At 41.7% G+C, this 22,637-nt stretch overlaps 3 protein-coding genes across 3 annotated transcripts in view; 1 reads left to right on the top strand and 2 right to left on the bottom strand.

The window, feature by feature from the left end:
- Window positions 1–4,941, top strand: part of bin3 (bridging integrator 3) — a 45,283-nt gene extending 40,342 nt beyond the window's left edge. Inside the window, exons 8-9 of the mRNA XM_083784154.1 lie at window positions 523–657; window positions 3,383–4,941. Of these exons, the coding sequence (XP_083640280.1) occupies window positions 523–657; window positions 3,383–3,529 (282 nt within the window). The 3' untranslated portion in view covers window positions 3,530–4,941. The remainder of the gene's footprint in view (window positions 1–522; window positions 658–3,382) is intronic.
- Window positions 4,942–5,235: 294 nt separating this feature from the next.
- Window positions 5,236–20,041, bottom strand: acsl2 (acyl-CoA synthetase long chain family member 2). The gene is made up of 20 exons (XM_083784150.1): window positions 19,900–20,041; window positions 13,377–13,627; window positions 12,396–12,510; window positions 12,239–12,303; window positions 12,049–12,150; window positions 11,557–11,656; window positions 11,248–11,426; window positions 10,121–10,153; window positions 9,862–9,913; window positions 9,621–9,694; window positions 9,209–9,286; window positions 8,965–9,099; window positions 8,577–8,711; window positions 7,913–8,081; window positions 7,590–7,678; window positions 7,376–7,492; window positions 7,148–7,291; window positions 6,771–6,872; window positions 6,605–6,676; window positions 5,236–5,891 (listed from the first exon to the last, which is right to left on the bottom strand). Exons 2-20 carry the CDS (start codon window positions 13,623–13,625, stop codon window positions 5,751–5,753), a joined length of 2,151 nt encoding a protein of 716 aa, XP_083640276.1. The 5' UTR covers window positions 13,626–13,627; window positions 19,900–20,041; the 3' UTR covers window positions 5,236–5,750.
- prkg1l (protein kinase cGMP-dependent 1, like) overlaps window positions 14,290–22,637 on the bottom strand; it is a gene marked incomplete at its 3' end in the record, with an annotated part of 25,823 nt that continues 17,475 nt past the window's right edge. The window contains exons 17-20 of the mRNA XM_083783503.1: window positions 21,804–21,869; window positions 21,643–21,709; window positions 16,756–16,842; window positions 14,290–14,490 (exon numbers count right to left, since the gene is read on the bottom strand). Coding sequence (XP_083639629.1) covers window positions 14,290–14,490; window positions 16,756–16,842; window positions 21,643–21,709; window positions 21,804–21,869 — 421 coding nt within the window. The remainder of the gene's footprint in view (window positions 14,491–16,755; window positions 16,843–21,642; window positions 21,710–21,803; window positions 21,870–22,637) is intronic.

Below are 22,637 nucleotides of genomic sequence, written 5' to 3'. Positions count from 1 at the left end.
AGGGGGGGGGGATCCAAAGAAGACGCTTAATTGATGGACGATGCAATCTTCACAATGTGTTATTGTCCACAACAACTTCTTCCCGCAATAATAAATATCCACACACTAGCTCTAGGTTACACGTGCATCCATGGTGCGTCCCATAATTCCTAGCTCCATGCTTACATGACTACCCACCAATACGCATGCACGCACATACACACACACATCTCCTGCCTTGGAGTCCTCACAGCCAAGTCTGCCCACATTACCTACTCCTCCTCACTGTGGTCGTGATTACTGCCTTTTTCTCAGATTGTCTCTTTCCATGGGAATTTGGCAAATGTTTTTGTTTTTCGAATGAACTATAAGAAACTACACTGTTGAAATGTTTCTAACGTGTAGTTTGTTTGTCTTTGCAATAAAAAAAAGAAAGGAAGAACTGGATGATTTGGATTGTTGATATGGGAGAATGTTGTGTAAAACCACAAGTGATGGTGAACATTGGTGTGCTCCTTCCACCCTTCACCTCCACCCCAACAGGCCAGAGAGGAGCTCAGACCGGTCAGGGAGGACTTTGAGGCCAAAAACAAGCAGCTGCTGGATGAGATGCCCAAGTTCTACCACAGTCGCATCGATTACTTCCAGCCCAGCTTTGAGGCACTCATTCGGGCACAGGTTAGTGCTTCACGTGGACACACAGACACACATACTTACTGCACACGAGTTGTTGCTCCTGCAGACGATGGGTCAAACATTGGAGAAAGTGTGTTGTGAAGGAGTGCCTTATCCCTAGCCTCCTGTCTGTCCACACAGTGCTAATGTAATTATCTTCCAGTGATGGCCCACAACACTGCATACAGCCCGGGAAGGCCACGTCTGTCTGGCTCCACTCTGGTCCTGCTAGCCCTTCTCAACCTGGCGCTGTTGGCTTCCTTAAAGCAGCTGGGTGTCTGCTGCAGTGCCATTGCCTCCAGCCTGCTACATGTCATATCATTTCCTTTTTTTGACAGTAAACTGGCACATGCTCCTAATTAGTGAAACTAGATTATCCATAGACATTATGTCAATTCATAGGATTACAGGATGGAACATGGGTGCCTGTTTAAACTATACGATTACCTTACTCAACTCAAGTTCAGGTCAACTATCAAAGCATAAACTGAGCTCTTTCTTGCTTTTACCTTATTAATGTCTAGCATCATTGGCATGGGAACCTTCCTTAACTGTCACTATTAAGCTATTATTTTCCACTTAATCTTCATTCATGTATCTGACACACACACACACACACACTCAAAGCAACACGTGGGTGGCCAGTGGATCAGTGGAACTCATCGCTGGCCCGAGCACACGTGCACTGCTTGCTCAGTGTAGTTCTCCACTCCCTTTCCTCCAGGCTAGCGTTGCAGAGTTCCCCGAGGCTGTAGAATCAAGCACAATGACTGCCTTTGTTAGGAGGCTTCCAGCTCCTCCACCAGGAGTCCCATCCAGTGTCTGTCGATGGGACACGTTGCTCTAGCCTGAACTGTCCACCTGTACAGATGTTGCTGAATTGAGACTTTGTCTTCATAGTATTCCCACTGTCGCACTCAGTTTGTGTATTCTCTGCAGTGTATATTTTTTCTCTCCTTTCTTTTCTGCATTTGATTTGTCCTTGAAACAGCAAAATCTGTTAAATCCGTTTCCCAAAGCACTTTTTCAACAATGTGGTATAATGGATTCCCTGCTTACACCTTTCTTTCCTTTATAATTTGTGTATTTTATTGGGATAGGTTTCTAGCGATGTCATATTAGTCTTTTTATAAATATTAAGCAATCAGTGGTGTGTAAAAATGCCTTGACAAACGTCGTATAAATAAACCCAAAGGTTCCTTTTTTATGCAGTAGGTGCCGGTGGTCACAGTCCCTTCCTGTGCGCTGTCCCATGATGACTGGATTAATTGTAATAGAGTCTCCATGTTAAAGGGGACATCCACACACTGATCTGGTGTACATTAGTCACTGGAACGGACATTTCCGATGGCCCTTTCAACAAGCCACTTTTGAAATGGGAAAAAAAGATCCACATTACCCCCACAAACGGCAGTAACCCAATACTCAAGGCCCACTCATGTGGTTTAGGTGGCAAATTTTGGTATAAACACAAAATACTTTGAGACTAAGCACTGACCCGAAGGCCTCCATTAGCTGGCAAAAAATTCTACCTTGAGACTTTTATGGATTTTTTCTCCAGTAATTCTGCCAAATGTATTAATGGTGCAAGGGTTTCCAGGTTGAACTAGCCATTTTTCTGATTTCATAACTCAGTTTATTGCAATGCTAGCATCTACCGATGTTCGCCCTCCTGTCTCAGCTTACAGACTAACAACCCAGGCCCAGTACCAAATTAGTGACCAATACTACCGTAAGAGGCTAAGAGCACTGTAGAGGCGATGCAAGGAGTTCCTGCCAAACTAAGAGACGGGTTGGATTCCACTGCAGTCTACAGTGCCTCCAGGTTGGCCGTGACCCGCAAACATAGCCAATGGTTTGCGGGTCGGAAGCCAGCTGCGTTCTCTGACACTGCACTAGCGAGTTTGGTCCGGTCGGGTGCCTGTTGGGAGCAGAACAGAAAGGGGATGGCGTGTTCCTCCAAACCTTCCTTGTGAAAACGCCTCATGTCAATAAGTGACTGGCAAATACATGTTGCCAGTACATGTATTAGAGAATACACACGGTTGTCTACACCCGCCACACTACACCCGCCGAACCGTAGAGGCTGGCAGTGACAGGGACTTGTCTTATACGAACATGGTGGGAATTGACAATGACTAAATTGGGGACAAAAAGAGCACTAGGATATGCATGATTACGTGAATAAATATAGAGGTGTGTGGTGGTGGTTTTGGAGTGTTTCAAGGGGTTGTAGATCCCAGTACTTTCATTCTCTGCCCACTCTTGTGGAGTCTTGTAATGTGATTAAAGTCTATTAATCATCAAAGCATACTCTCTGGGGATCCTGACTTATGAACTAGGGGAGGAAGCAGGGGTGGGATATGTCAAGAAAGCTTTCAGTGAACATTCTGTACGGTTTGTTCAGATTGGAGGAGAAAAAGCAGGGTCACTACCCACCAAAGTGCTTGGTTCTTTTTGGCTTTGAGTTGTTTTATAATGTCCCGGAGCCCTCTTCCTCCCAACTCACTTCTTGTTAGTAGGGTTGAAGAGGTGTGTGACCGGCAGCCTTAAACTGTTAAGTCAAGCTGAAGTTACACACTGGGCTGGAATAGTTTGGATATGAAATTGGATGGTGGTTTTCTTATTTCTTTGACTGTTTTAATAATCTGAATTGGGAAACCAATGGTTCTCCGGTCTGTTTCTTTTGCCACTACGTTGTGTTAACTACCCTTATATCTTGTCTCAGGTGGTGTACTTCACTGAGATGCACAACATCTTCAGTGAATTAACAGATCAGATCGACCAGGCGGGGCTAACGGACGAACAGAGAGAGAAGGAGAACGAGGCCAAGCTCAGTGAGCTACGCGCTCTGTCCATTGTCGCTGATGACTGACAGAGGAGGAAACATTTAACAAGGGAAGGACCGCTACTACACGACTTACCTCCCTTTCATGCCTCACTGAATGGATTTCACTCTTTGGGTTTCCTGTGTAGTTCATGTGGACAGCATTGGGCCTTACCCTGGGTAGACTGACAACTTTTTCCTTTTCCCCCTCACACACAATCACTGTACACCCCGCAGAGTGCTGCTCTGCTTCTTCTCTCCCATCTATCCATTATGTCGTTCAGCCTCAGCCTCTCACAAAGCAAATGAAATGCCACATTTACTAAGCCATTAGCCCAGCACTACACTATAAGCCAATATATCTATTTATTTTCCAATAATGGAATGAAGCAGTTCTTCTCAGAACTAATTAGCAGGGTAACGCAACAGCAAAGCAATCCTTGCAGGGGTCAGATAATGCAGCAAATCTGAAGTTCCAGAAGAATTCAGTATGTCAAAACAGTCTGCGGTGTTGAGTCAGAAGGATTTCTGTTGTGTTGATTATAACATTTGTACTATTCGCTACACTCAACCCTCAGGTTTAATCACTAATTAAGCTTTGTCTCTTTTTCAAGATGAATTTTGTAACATATGTACATAAAGTACTTGCGTTATTGTCTTGACTGTGGGTAAAATATCCTGAAAACAACTCTCCTGTCAATTACAATTTTGCTGAAAGGACTCCCAACTAAATATCTGGAGATTTGTGGAGAACTTCGTGACACTACTTCTCAAAAATCAAAGCGGTTGCGCCCTCTAGTGGAGCATACCCAACACTCCTACCAGGCCTAACTGCAGTTTATTCACAATGAGAATCCTTTGTTCTATTGTTTGTTGTTACAGGTTCTCCGATTGGGATGTGGCCTTTATACTTTAATAGACATTATTATAGAGGCCTGTCTTCACACACTGTATGCCATATCAAATCAATTTGGAGAAGCCAGCTTTTGGTTTTCCTTGCTTTAGGACTAAATTGTATGGTCATTCCTCTTCCTTGTTGCCATCAGGAAATGTCTCGGTAGGATGCTAGGTGGACTTATTTCACACCAAATAGGTGATTTTGTTTTATTCTTGAAAAGAGTTGGATGATGAAATTACTCTTTGAAGGAAATGCCTTTAAATGTGTGCCCTTTATCTGTGTTCTGCATTGAAGTCCTGTTTGTTTAAAGTTGAGTAATTGTATTGCGGTTTTTCCAAATTAGTAGTGGTTTTTAACATTAATTTGTGAATGTTATTTAATGAGTGAATATGTTAATTTAACAAGAGTGGATTTTATCATGCTTTTTAAATTTGTATTTGTATAAATACTAGGATTGTGATCAATTTGATTATTCTCTACACTACAGACTATCTTTTGCATTGTCCTTTTTCATGTACAACAATGTAAAAAATATATAGAATAAACAGTCTCAATACATTAATCACCAGTTTTGTAGAGGCAATAATGTGTATATAAATATTAGAGATTGCCTGCATGTGAGGGTTAGTATTTTGTTTTAACTCGGTTCAAGGGAATATTTCACCAGAAATAAACTCATGACGTTTTTCCAGTGGCAGCAGTGATGCAATTTAATAACGCAATCATTCACAGTAACTAAAATTCATGTTCAGTGACACTTAAACAAATTAGTTAAAGTAGCAACTTCTCAACAAATGTCTGAGCTTTATATTTACAGTTCAGCCCTTGTATTCCATTTACAAATTAATTTTGATCCAAGTTCTATCAATAATATAAAAGGAAACTAGATGTAGGGTAGAGTGAACAGGAATGAACTTGCACATTGTCAACAAAATGAAACATACTATCACTTGATCATTATAAAATGTATACATATTTTTAAGTACCAGTTGCAACTGAAGTAAAGTTGTGAATTTGTCACGGCAGCTCTGTGATTCAGAAACCTATCTATATACGATCTTGTCCAATAATCTCAGCGCTACAACAATAATTGTGCATTAGGAGTCTTTCTATAATGCTCAAAATAAATGGTTTTGGTCCCATTTATTGTTATTTCTCTGTAGCCATGGTATGTAAAGTGTTAATGCACATGTGTAATGAAGACTGTAATGGATGGACTCATGAGTTTTCAGGAGGGAATATCAACACCCCAAAATATAACTGATTGTATATTTTGATTAAGGCACAGGTAAATTTCAACTATTATTCTCTGCCCTACTTTTTTGTCCATTGATTGACAACATTGGTGCTGGTGGATTTATGATTGGAATTCTATGTGACATTCTTGTTGTACATGCTTGAGATCTGTTCCTGGAAGACTCTGCGAATGTCAATACGTCTGCTCTTCAAAGTGGGCGTGAGGAGGCCATTGGCAACACTAAATATGTCTGGGTGCAAGTATAGGTCCTTCACCTGAAAGGAGGTAAATGAAGAGAGGTGAACAACAACACTGTTAGCATCTTGGTCTGTATATTTTCTAAATGATTGTTAAGAGCCTAGAATAAAGATACCATTTATCAATCGAGTCAACAAATTTTCTATCAAAGTTCTTCATGGCGCCTTTGAACCACAAAATGTGGTTGTCACATTAGGCCAACTAGAGCGGTACCCGTAGGGCACTGGCTTGCTTGGTGATGATGCAAATTGGAAATACATGCCCCACCCAGATATTCTGTCTGTCTCTTTTAATGCCGATATATGGAGTTCTTTGTCAGGCATGCCCAAATATGGAGTCTATGCAGACGTCGGAATAATGTCAGAACAGGCCAGCTCCATATATGGACCCTGGGCAGGAACAACCGTGGGTCCGACCGACTTGACACCGAGCCCTGCACTCCCTGTGGTGTTGTGGAATGAGTGTGTCGAATTTGAAGTTGGTGGGGCGAACGGTTCTCGAGTTACGTGGATTACATCATTACAACACAGACATAAACTTGGTGATAGATTTCGCATTGCCCCTACGCTTGACAAAGAGGTGATGTATTTTCAAATTAATAATTGTCAATATGACTTGCGTCAAGACGAATGTCGGCACCATGTATGTAACTACAGACAAACGTGTTATGACTGTCTCAGCATTGCTATCTTTATTCTAGGTATGAACAACTTTCTTTGCAATTACTCACCTGCTCAAACGACTTCAGCCCTGCTTCCTTCCCTACAGCTGTCATGTCCTCTAATACTGCCTTTTTTACATCCTGTTCAAAGAACAGGATAAAACAGTTTAGAAATTCATGCAGCGCCTGTGAAAGTCTGACATGCTTGGTACACAAAGAGGTGACAATGACGTACTGTATTCTGACAAAGTTCTTCATATGATCCCGCAAATCCTCTCTCCTTAGCCCACCCAGTGAATACCTCTGGGTCGGGCACAGCGATGCTGATTAGATGAGACTGGCACCAAGTAATACAAAATTAAGTAAAATTGTTTCAGACATTTTCAATCAACCATTTAAAATGTGAATAGGCTCTCTGTGTAATGTATGACACCTTCATACAAGTATGAAGGTGTCATACTGTATCTTTCCGGTTTAAATCTATTGCCACACCAAGCATGTGCTGCTGTGGGAAACTGAACTGGGTATGCCACCTTTGAGAAACTCAGGATAACAGTTATGCACAAAGCCTAATAAATCACGTACTGTATATTATGTATAGCCCTGCAGTACCTGTAAACTATCTCCATGCACAAACACCTGCAGTACCGGAACACAGCGCATGTAGACATTTTCTATCTTCTCTGGAGCTATGTACTCTCCCTGGGACAGCTTGAAGATGTGCTTCTTCCTGTCAATGATGCGCAATGTCCCGTTCTGACAGAAAGGTTTTAAAGTAATTATTTACAGTACAGTAGAACACATTGATCATGAATAGTCCTTATTTGTCACTCAGCTCACTGGAAGCCACTGGCCGACGTCTCCACTGTGCAGCCACCCGTCACTGTCCAAGGCCTCTGCTGTCTTTTCCTCATCCTTCAAATAGCCCCTGAAGACACTGTGGCCACGAATGAGGATCTAATGGCACGAAAAGCCAGGAGCAGTGTTATTAGGTAACAGATAGTCTACTTCACACAATATATTAATTACTTTCCCTTTCCCAAGACTGTCTCACCTCTCCCTCTCCATTCTTGGTGTAGTAGTTCATCTCAGGGATGTCGACTAGTTTTACAATCGCACAGGGCAAGGGAGGACCAACGTGACCTGATACACACATGGATGCATACATAAATGCATACTAAGGACCGCAATGAGAAAAGTGGGTACAGACAGTGTTATACCATTTTGGAACCGAAATAGGGAACCGTTAGGAACCGGAATCGTTAAGCGGAACTGGTATCGGACTCACAAAAATCCTAACGATACCCATCCCTAACAGACGCACAACGTTTTAGAGCCGTTTTCAGCAGAGATGCTGCGCAAACATCAGCCCTTTACCTGCGCTCCAATCTCCCGGCATAGAGAATGTGCAGCCTGCGGTGCACTCAGTCTGACCGTAACCCTCAAAGATCAGACATCCCAGAGTGGCCCTGAGGAAGGACAGCACAGTCGGAGAGATGGGCGCTGATGCTGTAAGGATGAACCGCAGATTGCCTCCCAAATTGGCCTGGAATAGAGATGTGGGATTTAGATGGGTTAAATCGTGTACTGTACAGATATTATATAGTTGTAGCGATGGTAAATGTCTCAACATTTTACAGCATGTTTTCTACAATATTGCTCTACCTGCCTGTGCTACATCCTACGTGTAGCGATGGAAAACCCTACATGGCTACATCCTAATGAATTGTTTTAAAATAATGGTTTGCTTGCTTGCTTTCTTGATAGTCACAACATACAAGGATCGTCTGACAAACTGGTTAAGAGATACTGTTGGAGATAGTAGTCTATGGGATCATTCAGACCACTGTGATTGTTCTCTTAAGGTTCCAAATCCTTCATTTATGCTCCGCCGTACAACAGTGTTGCGCACCGAAAATATCTACAAGCCCATAATACTTTGCATTCCTGGTGCATTGTCGGCTTGTAGATCGGATATTTTCAACGTGTATAAAACTTAAACAGTTTTATCTTGGATCGGAACTAGGTTTAAAACACTGACCTGAATCTTGTTGAACACCAGCTTGTCCCACAGACTGTTGTTGCGTACAACCCCACTGCTAAGCTCTGCCTGCTTCCGCCGCACAGCGTAGTGAAGCAAAGCCCGGCGCAGCGGAGACGTCACTGAACCGAGTATCTACTCAGGCAAGTCAACACAAACGTACTGATTGTAGTATTGAGCTTAAAGCAAGTTAAGTGTTATATTAACTGCAGACTACATGTCTATTATGGCACCATCAGCAAGACCAGACATGGCCAAATACATGTTTTGGGCACTGAAAATCAATTTCCAGTGTACAGATTATTTTGTACAAAAAAGAAAAAACATGAACATACATAAATAATTATAAACATACAATAATAATCGGTGCAAATATTATTTCACTGACTTTGTCATAGATGCGGTTGAGCAAGCGAGGCACTACAGGAAAGAAGGTGGGCTTGAGAGTTTTAATGTCATCCATGAGGAGAGAGATGTCACCTTGGTAGAATCCTACTCTGGCACCGTGGCAGAACATGGACACCTGCAAGATGGGTAAGTCTGATTTATAAATTATTTATAAAAATAAAAAAAATTACGCATACACAGGCACTGTGACAACAATCACAAAAAGGGGACAGACGTTAAACTACCTGAATCATCCTCTCAAACATATGAGCAAGGGGGAGATAAGAGATCGACACATCCTCTTGTTGGATCACAAATGATCCCTAGGATGGACAAAGAAACAAATGTAAAACTGGGAACATTTTGAATCACGACACGTAGTTGGCAAAACCAAATGTTTTCTAACTGAATGTAATGTATAACAATCACAGATGTAATCTAGCTTTCACATTAGCAATCAGATGAGACAATCTTTTACAGAGGCAATTAGCTCAAGTGCATTCCAGTTGCAAGGACAATCAAACATCAAATGAATCATGCCATTACACAGCAGGGAGAACGTATGGGGACTAGTGTAGATGGTGACAAGGAAATGAGAACTGAACGTAGCCGTGAAGCTGTTTTCAATTAGGGAATGAGGATGTCGTGCAGACAGACCTCCAGGATCTTAATAACAGAGGAGGTGTTGGAGGCGATGTTGCCGTGGGTGATCATGGCTCCCTTAGGCTTCCCTAGATAAATAAACAAGGCATTACTGCAGTGGCCTGTGTGGCAATGAAAAGACTATGGCCATGCCATAATGAGTGGTTGTTAGTAGGCGTTTGATGGACGCTTTTCTAACAACGCACGTGACCTCAAGAGTTGAGGACCAGAAGCGTAATTATGGGGGAAACGCTACCTGTGGTTCCACTGGTGAAGCATACGACAGCCAGATCCTGAGGTTGGGGCGGCTGCAAGTAAACAGCAATACAAAGAACATGAATATGAACAGGACAAAAGGCGTTCATACACTTCTGGTTTAATCCTCAGCAAACACTGAAGGCTTTTGCGAGACGGCTAATGAGAAAATATGTTTCGTTTGTATTTAAAGACTAATTACATATTTATTGGATGCTTTTGTATGCGGGAACATAGCTTGTGAGTGGCGGTAAACTCACCACAGGATCTTTGAGGTTCTGCTGTCCCATATCCTAAGATGGGAAAAGAAAGGTTTTTAGTTATATTTAAACTCTTTGAATCAACTGTTTGAATACACTGTTTGAGCAAATGGCTACACTTTCTACACTGACAACTGATATCTTTGAAGTACCCTGGTCAATCCGTAAAGAACGCTGACAACTGTCCACATAATCACAATGTTCAGGGCTCAAATCTGACTCTGGCACTATTTCTTCTACAGTATATCTCTGCTGTCGGGGAGGAACCACCTGTAACTCCAGTCCAAAATGTAAATCTTTCAGGAAATGAAGAAAACCTTATATTTTCAAAAGAAACAAAGCAATACTGCCTCATCAAAGTTGGTACTAGGGACTTTAAGCAACGACGGCTGCTGCAATCCACTCCGGCAACCGCAAATGGATCAGTGCTCGATAGATAAACCTGCCATGTCATAACCATCTTTATTGAAATAAACTGTCATACATTTACACCGACAATTATAACCGACAATTATGTCATAATACTGTCATAAAACAGTTTTAGAATAACACAAATTGCTCCAGCACCTTCCTCTTTCCACTGCTGATCATGTCCAGCATGTAAGAAGCAAGTTATCGGCAAGTTAGCTGACGCGCGATGGGGTGTTTTTTTAATCTCGTCTGTGTTTATGTTTGACACATGCTGCAGATGCGTCGTCACCATGGGAAGCCGTCGCCGATGGCTGTTTGCTTAACGATTTTGACTACTACGGAGATTGCATCATAGCAGCCATACTTCCGCCTAGCGGAGCTGTCCTGAAAACCGTCGTTGCTTAAAGTCCCTATTGTGACTTGAGAGGGGGAGAGACGGTGGAGTCAAAAATCTCAAAAAATGGTCTTGGGTGTTTTCCTCCTGACAGCAATGATATATCCTGTTTAACACTATACTAAAGCATTAGTGTAAATGGCTTGAAATAATCTTAAACACTCTTTGTATCTTTCATGCGCCTTCCCCTTGACTACAACCATCAACCATGTCAGTTGAAAACATGCCATACCGTGCCTGAGAACAGAACTAATGAGCATAGAAGCTCTACAACCTCTGTGTTTGTTACATAACTAAGTTCTTCTGTATCGCTCACTCTTACCATGAGCTGTGACAGGTGCAAAATCTCTACTCCACACTTCATTCCCCTGTCCAGTAAGGCATCACTGAAGTTGTTGAAAAGCACGAGACAGGACAGGGTGGGAGTGTCTCCTTTCTCCTTGTTCTCCAAAAGGGCTGTAGCCTTCTCCTCCCGATCACAGATCACCAAGGCAATCTCCGCTAAAAGTGGACAGTGATAGTACCTTGCAATCACACTGATGTACATACAGTCTTTTAATTTCTCGCTCAAAGACATTAAATATCACACTGATTTCATTTCATTGGTGGTGCTTTCAGGGGGTTGTCTTACCTAGGTTGAGTATGTGAACCATTGCTTCCAACCCCAGTGTCTCATATAGAGGCACCACTGCCATAGAGTAGCTGTAACAGGCCAGCTCTGAAATGATCCACTGTTGCCAATAGATGGAGACAGAGTAACACAGTTAGACTCTTGTATCATATCTGTGTAGTAGTGATAGTAGTGATGCTCAGGTTGACTTTTGACCCGAAGGTCAACAAAACACTCAAAGAAAAATGTTTTATACCCCTCGAAAGTGATAATTACTAACAGGCAAAACAAGAGGTAGTTGTTAGCTGTTCATTAACTCCTAGCAAACAAAATAATGCTCTGTGAAAACTTAATACGACTCATTTAAGCTGCACTCGAGTCTTAACCAAGCTGGTTGGCAGAGCTGACCTTACATGCCATCACCAAAAATATATGCTAAAACTCAAGTAACCACCCAGTGTGGGAACAAATCTAAAAAATCTAATAAATCTGTATGGGCATAATTGTGTGTACCTCTGGCCTGTTCTGTGAAAATATTCCAACAAACTGCTCCGGGTTCGGCTGGCAGCCTTTGGCCAGCAGCCCAGAACCCAGCACCTGTGCTTGCTCAGCCACCTGAAATAGCAGGATCGTCAGTGAGGAACAATGTTATGTAAAACCTCTTGTTATACTTGTTTATCAAAATACAGAATTTCTGTCAGACCTCTGTGTAGGAAATCCACTCATAGGGCTGCCCTGGCTTCCTGAAGCCTAGACATGGGCCATTTCCTTGGGATTACAACATGCATGTAATTTAGTTAAAAAAAAGAAAGGTCCCCCCCCCCCCCCCTCCCCGCTTCTGCCGAAGCACAGCAGCTCACCAGCAATCCTCACGCCTCTCTGGAACATGTCATATGCAGTCCTGGTGTCATCATAGTAAAATTCTAACAGTGCGTCATCCTTAAGAAGTGCAGAACGTCTACAGCTGGGCTCTCCCTATAACAAACGCCCCAAAAAAACAAAAGTTCAATTATGTGACTACACCTTTAGAAAAATGTCACAGCCTGAGCTATTAGTCTCCACAGGAATCCGCGATCACGGAATTTACAGCTGATTTCAAAGCTGTCCAAATGGTTCATACTGAAACTGAATCCCTGTCCCGAGTCCTGACAATGACAAATTGACAATGCTAAAGCAGAAAAGAAAAAATATTACACCCACATTAAGTATCCTCTAGTCTAAACTGTAGTTACTGTGGGCAGGGTTTGAATGACAACCTTTGCAACCAAAACAAATAATTAAAACATGAATAATAATGGGTCCCCAAAAACGATTATTGGAATCTTCATGAAAGATTCTACTAACTGGTCATTTTAGGTTAAATAAGTTAATGTCGCCGGAATGTTTGCCGGAATGTTTGCCGCGGAATCGAGCCTTTTTTTCCACGGATTCCTGTGGGGACTAAGGTATACTGCGCATCGTGTTGCACACCGGAAATAGCTGATCTGCAATATTATAAGATCTGCAATTTTCGTCGCGCACAGTTATACAGTATAATCAGTTAATTAAGTATGCCTATTAACATTTACAACAGAATCATTATAATTTAAAATCAGAGTTCTCTTTTATTGTCACTGATATTTGCACATAGAGTACAAGGGTGGTGCATTAAACTGAAAAACAGTGTATAGAAACATTTCCAATTATTTACTGCTATTTATTCAAAATATTAAGATATTTACACAATAAAATCATTTGCGTTAAATGAGCAGCACTGGTCCATTTGTACACTCTTTGAATTTCACGGTGTATAGACTATAGAGGCTAGTATGGAACCAAGATCAGAACCATGATCCACTCACCTGGACAGCCACAGATTGGGCTTGTAGATCACAGGGGGGACGCATGGGTCGAGGACGTGTCACCAGCCAGTAAGCAGTAATTGAGGCCAGGGCCCCTATACCTAACAGAGAGGACGGCGACAGAGAGAGGGAGGAGAGGGAGAAAGAGGACAGAGGGAAAGAGGGAAGAAGGCTCCAGATGTCCTCGGATTCCGGCACTTTAATTCCACCGTTGGCTCGAACTGATCGTAACCACTCTTGAAAATGCATAACTGAGAGGGGGAGACAGAGTGACAGGGTTGGGAGGGTGGGGCGCAGTGTGAGTATGCTTGAATGACTGACTGACTGACTGAATGAAAGAATGAATGAATGACGTTGATAATGGAATCCAGTGAAATGGGAGGCAATTATTGTGCTTTCAAAGACACTGCTCAATGTTGCTGAGAACTATGCACAAAAGGGTGGTGAAGTACAAAATACAGTACAAAGAATAAACCTTGACTATTGTATGTATACCATTAACCGGTTAACAAAATTCCTAAACTTGTTAGTGAGTCCACAGACACAAAGAGCATACAAACACGGTACCAGCTTAATTAATCTGTAACCTATGAAAAAAGAAAAGAACGAAAAAATGTTTCAATAATACATTATTTTCACAATTCTCAAGGGGAAAACGATCCAGCATTTGAACACTGCCTCACTTCTACTTTTCATCACCGTCTCAACCAACCCAGCTTGATAAGGAATAGGAATAAAATAACCTGCCCCATTTTGTTACAGTAAAACACAGCCCTATTCTGATTATTTTTCGATGGCCGGCTGAACAACCCTGGGCCACAGGCTTGGCAGAGTGGGGGACTCGGGAGAGAAAAGAAAAGGCCTGGCCAGTAAACTGGGAAGGGGGGGCCATCAGGAAGTAACCATGATTGGCTTAACAGAAACAGGCGCTGAGGTTACTCTCAGTCATGTTGTACCACTGCTTTGTCGTCCAACAAAGATGGGACAAGAGAACGAACAAGGTTGAGAGGGGTTTGAGTTGCAGCCGTGTACAGTAGTGTGGGGTTGGTGGTAAGATGGGGTGAGGGGGAGGGATGGCACGATGGCTCATAGCCTGTAGGTCCGCCCCATAGCACTGTGCCAGAGATTTAATAGTTCACGCTCCCCAAAAGCGTAATGTGAAAAGAGTAGAAAAACTGGAAGGCATCCCCAACAGCATCACAACAAACTCTTCAATTACCTTCACCATTCATTCACACACCATTTTTGAGGGGCGCTAGCCCCTCCAATGCATGGCTTTTGAAGATTAACGTCATATGGCAGCCAAGTCTATGGGATTTTTTATGTTTGTTTAGAGCGCAACATAACTCGTTTGCCAGCCAAGTCTATGGACTTTTGAGGATATTACTAAGTAAATGACAACATTGAGGCCTCATCATAGGTCACCAGGTCATTTAGTTTCTCAGGAAAGAATATATATAAAAATAAAAGACAGTCTTCACTTTCCTATGTTTCTAAATGCGTGATCAGGGACAACATGCACTTCCTTCACGGACCACCAGTGATCCATGGACCACCAGTTGAATGAAAACCCCTGAAATGGCACCATTTTTTACTAGCTGCTGTGTAAGGACAGCTAGTCAATGCACTCTCTGCTGTGCTTTCACGCCCACTTGCTGTAGTTGAGACCTATGTTTCTCATTGGCTGTACTGACGACATAATATCGTCCTGCCTGACACACATTTTGCCTCTAGCTGACCTCTCAGCCATGGGATATAATGCAGCAGCTTGTAATTAATTGATATCATCAATTCTTGTTTCTACTTGGTCTGTGTCTCATAGGAGTGATGTGGGCACATTTGTATAATATTTTTTCTCAATAATAAAAAAAAAAAAGACCACAGCCCTCCTACGAGACACAGACGTACAATTTTACCATGAACATTTGTGAGTACCAATTATATGAAGATAGTTTGAAGTGGTGAAATCATCCTTTAATACCCCCACCCAAAACCCACCAGCTCCCCCAGGCCTCAACCTCTCACCCAGTTTACCCAGTTTTACCCCCCCCCCCTCCTAAAGAAGAGGGGGTAGAGCGATGTCCCTCCCCTCTCTCCCAAGCTAATCTTTCCCCACTTCCTTATCCCCTGAAAAGATGAATGAAGCAAATGCCACACTTCCTCAAATGTATAATCTTCATAGGTTGAGTTATGTGAACTAATAACGTTTATTTGCCACTTTGCACATGTTGGACCAACAATGCAAATGATTTAAGTATATGGAATGAATGGTCTTTTGAGATGAAAAATGATGCTTCATTGTGAGAAGAATATCCCCTGCTGTAGCCCATTTTCTCTCCCTTTATCTGAACGAATAGTGCTATCACCCCTTCCTCCCTTGCTTCCATTCATAAAATAATGCCTATTGTCAAGGCTAGACAGGCACTATTGTGCTCAAAGCACTTACTCCCTATCAGAGCCCAGAGAAAGCAGAATAACAGACTTTTGAAAATACATTTTCTACAACAGTCAACAAGCATAATTACTACCTGTAGAAAGTGCATTAGACATCCTAGCCATTCTTGAATTTCCTGTGGGTTGTCTTGTGTGGTTAAAGTGTATATTTATCCCAGCACACAAGCTAGTGTAGCTACCACTAAAGTGTAACATAGATTCCCCTTTGAATACTTGGAGAGGCTCATATTAAAAGGTGCTATAAAATGCCATCCTGCTGTTTACAGGAAAATGGCAAATACTTCCCAGTGGCAGTTTACATGTCTGTGCACTTCACCCCTGCTGACAAGTAGAGACAGAGCTGAGAACCTAGCAAAAAATATGTATGGCACAAAAACAACACCATGACTTACCCTGTCAATCAAACAATTAGGTTTTGATCTGAACCTGCCTGGTTCCGATCTGTAACAATGATTACAACAGAAGTAGGTCTATATGTTTTGCTTTTCACCATTCCAGACATCCTCCCTCATAAAGCAAAAATATGTAAAAATGCAAGCAGACAATTGCTTTCAATCAGGATATGTCTCAATTAACTGGTAAAATCAATAAAAAATGCTTGTTTCAGCCCTACATGCATCTACATTTACACAAACCTGATGCCCAAGATGGCTAGTGAGGTTGGTCTCCTGCTTGAGCCACGGTCACGTACTGTAGTACTTAATAAGTTAATATGCTCCACTCTTAATGATCAAAAGGAAAACGCTGCCACTACAAAAATCTATGAATTACATTAACAGTGCAAATGCACAAAGTAGCTTAGGGCATCTCTCTGGTAAAAGCAAAATGAGTGGAAATGTTATCCCTGACAAACGAAACTACAGGAGGTAGTGAGGTGAAGAGGGGGGTGGTTTATTGGGAGGGACAATGTGACATTGTTTAGTACCCACACCAACAGACTCAGAGCAATGAACTCTTTCCATGTGAACAGAACGGTCTGGGAAGAGATGAGAGCACAGGGGGACACGTGAGGCTGCATGGGGAGGGAATGAGCAAGGGGATAGGACTGAAATGCACTGGTGTTTTCTGGCTGTGATTCCTAAATGAAGCACAGACATACTCGGTCACAACTCACAATAAGGGGTTTTGATACTGTGGGGTCGATTTAGGACTTCTATGTTACTTACTTCTATATTACTAATCTAATTACAGTATTATGATCTGGGGGCGTGTAGTATGTCATATTGCAATTTTGGGCATGTTAAGAAGCGCTTTTGACACCCCGCGGAGTGCGCAAAACGGCCTTGAATTAGTCATGGGTGTGTTTAAGGCGTGTTTGAGACGTACCCAATCAACATGTCCGTACTATTCTCTTTACCAGTCAGCTGATGTCACATACGGAATGCGCACTTTGGGGGTCGTGGTATGACATTTCTTCAGGCTGGCACCATAGAAGACATGACATGCCTTTGTCACATTTGGGTTAATTATTCCTATTGCACTGCATGCTGTCACCTTTATGCCTCAAAAGAACAGACCCACCTTTCAGATCGGAATGGAATTGCGAGTAGATAGCAGCATATTGGCAAATTGCCAATCCATGCGTAATTAATTAATTCGATAACGATAGAACCATGTACCATACAGCGAATGAAAGCAAGATTCCTAAGGAATATGGAGATTTTTACATTTAATAAAACGGTTGAGAAATGAGAGAACCATGAGTGTTTATAGGCTAATATCAACGTTTTTTTATGAAAGACCAAACGGGCTGTGAACTTGAAAAGCTCAATCACCATCCCGACACGGAAGAAATATAGCCTAGTGCATGCATGTATATGCACTGTTGCACTTGCACACAGTAGCCTACACACGCTCTTTATTTGTTTCTATTGAAAAACACCAGTAAAATAACGTTTATTATATTTTATTTCATTCAAGTCAAGGAATGAGTTGAATGCGTGCTGTAATGCTGTGGCCCCGATGGTATGGTCTTCGCTGAGTTCGCTCGTAGCATTTTATTGAAGAAGACTTGAATCGGGTGTGATACAGCATATGAAAGCACATTTCCCACGGATTATGGAGATGTTTTTATTTATTTTTAAGGTTGAGAAATGAAAGAATTATGGCCGTTTCTAATCTCAACATTTTTTTTAAATAGACGCAAAAGTGCCATGTCTCATAGAAACAAGTAAATGGGTCTATAAAAATAAGCGCATATAACAGGGGTCTGTAACCTATTTTAAATGAAGTGCCATGTTTTTATTTTCTAAATAGTGAGTCTGCCATATCCAGATTAATTTGAATGACACCACATTAAAATAAAAAAACATATTTTGATTGTCCACAAATATAAAGTTCTTCCTTATTTTTAAATATGTTCTTGCACATTGTTATAATGATCATTATATATCCCCCTGCAGTCAGAGTTCATAGTTTTAATGAATGAATGTGATGCATTGTGAGCTGGTATAGATCTGCTATTTTCAAAAGTAATCTTTTTATTTAATTTTTGGATTAGCTGTCCTTAGTTGGGCAAATGCATTCATCTGGGGATCCTTGACATGGGAATGTGCTTGTTTTGCACTGGTTTAAACAACATTAGGAGAAAAGCCCAAATAACCACTTTAGAAACAAGAAAAGCAATCACACAGAAAGCAACTTTACAGAAAAATAAGCCGCTTATAATAAACAGACATGGCAACACTCTAGCAGCCTCTCAGAGCCGCTCAAGTGTCAAATCAAACAGTGCTTTTTGCGTTTATGAGGTGGTCAGACCCACGTCTAATCGTTATGCGCTGAGTGTCTTTAGGTCAAGGGGCTTAATAGCAAATTGCGCAAAGCGAGAATAATTAACATATGGACACTCCCACAATGCTAAAATATTCAGGGACGCGGTATGCCAAATGTGTGTGCGTTCAACACGGGCCGAGTGCGTTCAACACGGGCCGATATGCCTTTCATAATACGAATGTGCGCAGAGCGAGGCCAATTTATGTATCACGACCTGGTAAACCGCACCTTCAAAATCGACCTGAAAGAGTCGAGTAGCCTAATAGCTCAATTAAAAGACAGTCTTTCATGCAGGTCATAATATTTCATTGGTCATGTATCATAATGTATACCTGTATGAAATGCACTTAAAACACAAAGCATTTCTGAATCTAGAACAGCTAGCTTTGGCTGTCATGCACTGTATAGTGGGATAGCCTACAACAGAATCTTTCTGTTTCAGTGAACCTTGAAAAACTTTTTTTTGGGGACTGGATGGCTGAGTACACAGCCTTCAGATGTATGCTGTTTATTCGTTTGCCCTACTGTAACTATGTTATTGTCAAATGCTCTGTTGGGACTTGGGAGAGCACTCAGAGCAGGGACTCGGGAGACACGAGGAATGCCAATTCAGGCGTGCATTCCATCCATGATCCACACATGGACACATTTAAACATGTCGGTCCGAGTTGGGAAGGGGAAAGATAACATAACATATATTTCTCAATTCTCAAGCAAAATACATTATCCAGAGGAACGAACGACTTGGGTAGATTAGAATTAGATTATAGCGATGAACCAGACCAGAGTTAGGTACAATCAGTAGAATGTACCATTGGTTCTGCAGAACCAACAGAGTATCCTCCTCCTAGCCAAACCCGCCACCACGGTTCCAAGTTCCAACTAGTAATTATTTTGGTTCAGGGAAGAGAAAAAACGATCGCTTCGCTATGCTCAACTTTTCAACAAACGCATACGTATACAAATGGGGAGGCATAGCCTACTATGGTGCCGGATATGAATTAAACTTTACTGATATTTTGCATCGCAGTGTTGACTTTGTTGCTGTCGGCTTTTCCTGAGTGCTGATCAATAATTTCATATGATTCAACTTTAAGATGTATTGTAAGGAACGCAACGATGTCTCAAGACTCAAAGACAGAACGGTAGACGCCGCCTGGGTGCGACTGCGATAAACTATGTAGGGCAGGCTAGGGAGTGGAGAGTGTTGAAAAGTTACCTCTCGAAGACTTGATCTATGCAATTTAAGAATGTATTAAAGAAACGACAGGACTTGCAGAAGGTAATCGGTGCTTACCTGAAAGAAATGTACTGTAGGTCACCGTATTGTCTTTAGATTGCGCTGCGCTCCCAGTCCCAATACTTTGCTATCCACCCGTTACCCTTACCACGTGCCTGTGCCCACAGCGTCGCTCACTGCAACGACCTGGACACTTTCCCTGACGTCACTTTCTAACTATTGGTATTTAACTGTGTTTCAGTTGCGTCTCAGAATGTATAAGTGAAACAAAATGAGTAAGGACCCTCCAGCTCCATCTGTGGAAGTGAGGGTCGAATGTGGAATGTTTTGTATGAAGCAAAACTTTATTTATTTGTTATAAATATAATGTTATAATGCTTGCTGATATGATATATTAGAGTGTTTGTTTAGCCTCGATACCCAGGCTTTCATTTCGTCTGCGCGAATGTTTGTTCAGTTGCAGAGGTCTCTGCGTCTCTCCAGCTCTTTAATAAATGGTAGGTCAATCTTCAGCCAATTTGGAAACTACCCATTTATCAGAGCTCTCAAAATGTGTCTTCTCCTATAGCTCTGGTCCATTTATGATGAATTGAACATGGTGGACCCTATTGTAAACAAGTCACAAGTGTAATGCTTAGGCCTACATGGTGTCGTCCACAGTTAACAGTTTTGTACTGTGCTTGAAATTTACTGTAATTCTCCAAACTGTTAAATACTTCAATCAATCAAGCCCTAATTTGCTAGTCTGCTCCTTAATCTCCGGTATTCAATCTCATCACTCCCAAATTCACTTGTTTATGCAGTGTCATCCTGGGCGAGTTCTCCTTCTGAATGGATACAGTTTGTTTATGCAGTGTCATCATGGGTGCTTCTGAATGGATACAGATTGTTTCCTGACTTGAGGGGAGGGGTCTTCAACACTTTTCAGGCTATAAAGGACCCCTTGCCCTTAGTTGAGAGAGGGATGAAGCAAGGACCCCCACTACATAAATATAAAATTATGTTGCAGATTAAACCTTTTCATAGATTTCATTGTTTGACTGCACCATCATCAGTGTTGTGTAAATTATTATTATTATTATTCGTTTTTTGTCAATAATGACTATATTCAGACATTTAACCATTTAAACCCGAGAAATACTCACTAAACTTGGCTCGGTATACTTGGTCTACTCTTTTTCCCTCCACCATCTCTTCACAGAAAATAGCAAATCTACAAGCTCACAACGCATGCTCAACACAATGCTTTGTGAGCTTGTAGATCTGCTATTTTCAGCAAATGCTAGGGTTCAAGTGGCTTGTGTGTGTGTGTGTGTGTGTGTGTTTATATAGAAGCCCCGGCCTGATATATAGCCTACCAATGAGTAGGCCTAGTGACCTACTATCAGAATATATAAAGTAATTTAACAAATTTATATCACTTACCCTAACTTTAAACGGCTTTGAATTGTTCTTTTGCTCATTCCCTGCAGACTTCATTCATTCATTCAATTTTAGCTAGAACTCTTTGGACAATATCTAAATAAAAAGAAAAATCTTATTTATTCTTTCCAGAATGTTGTTTATTCAAAACCAGAATGACAATCGACAAATCAGAAATCCTTGTCCCAGTTTGTCTCCAGTTCTGGTAGGCCTTCTACATCTTCAGTATAGTGACTAGGTGGTGTTGCCCTTTCCATACATTGGTTGAACTGAAAGACAATATAGGCTACATAACATGAGCATTTAAACCAGACAGTCAAAAAACTATGTGCACATAGATAGAGGCAACACCACAAAACAGATGTGGAGGAGTCTTACTTTGGGAATGACGGGTGGGCTCAGAGTGCCTTTGCAAAGCCCTTCCCATTTGAATCCTTCAAACCACCTAAATGAAACAACATCAAACAGTATTAGGCAATGTCGGCCAGTTAACACAGGCCTGATGCAATATTCTTCCCCACCACAATCGTTGATCTTACTTGTGCTTTTGAATGTCCTTGGCCCCATTTCTCCTACTCCCCTGCAGTCTCTCAGGGGGGTTGTTCCTTGAGGGCCAGGAAGAGAGCAAACATGAGCCCACCTCACATGGTTAATGACTGAATAAGAATGAAGGGTTTTAGAATTCATATTGTTGTGGAGAAGGCAGTTGTAGCTCAGGTCATGTCTAAGACATTCTGTCTAAGACCATCTGTTTCATTAATGTGCCACCAATTACTTTTGTTTATTACCTTCTGTGTGTGTGTGTGTGTGTGTGTGTGTGTGTGTGTGTGTGTGTGTGTGTGCACTATATAAATATAAATTCACTATTTTGCCTAGAATTCATGTTTAATCTGCTTAGTCCAATCTCACGCTTGTACGTCGCTTGATTTAAATATTTATTAACAGTTTGCAGAATTACAGTACATTTCAAGCACAACTCAAAGCAAAGACTGTTAACTGAGTGGACGACCTAATAAAGCATTACACTTGTTTACAAGAGGGTCCACCATGTTCAATTCATCAAAACATTTAGAGACGTACAAATATACACTCTATATAGCCAAAGAACAGAACAGGAATTCACCATAAAGTATGTAAACTCCTCAGTGATTCATGTGAGTGTAATGGTTCCATTTGTACACTCTGGGGGACCAGGGTGGTCCCCGGACCCCACCTTGAGAACCACTGAATTACATGATCCATGATCCAGTGGTTGGAGCAGTGGTCTTGGGGACATGCTCTAAGTCAGGGGTGCCCACACTTTTTTGACTTGAGAGTCACTTTCAAAATGACCAGCTCAACGAGATCTACCCATCAAAACATTTTTGACCCCA

This window comes from Protomyctophum parallelum, assembly GCF_964188405.1.
Source record: "Protomyctophum parallelum genome assembly, chromosome: 15".
Classification (NCBI taxonomy): Eukaryota; Metazoa; Chordata; class Actinopteri; order Myctophiformes; family Myctophidae; genus Protomyctophum; species Protomyctophum parallelum.
This window is presented reverse-complemented; position numbering and strand designations above follow the sequence as displayed.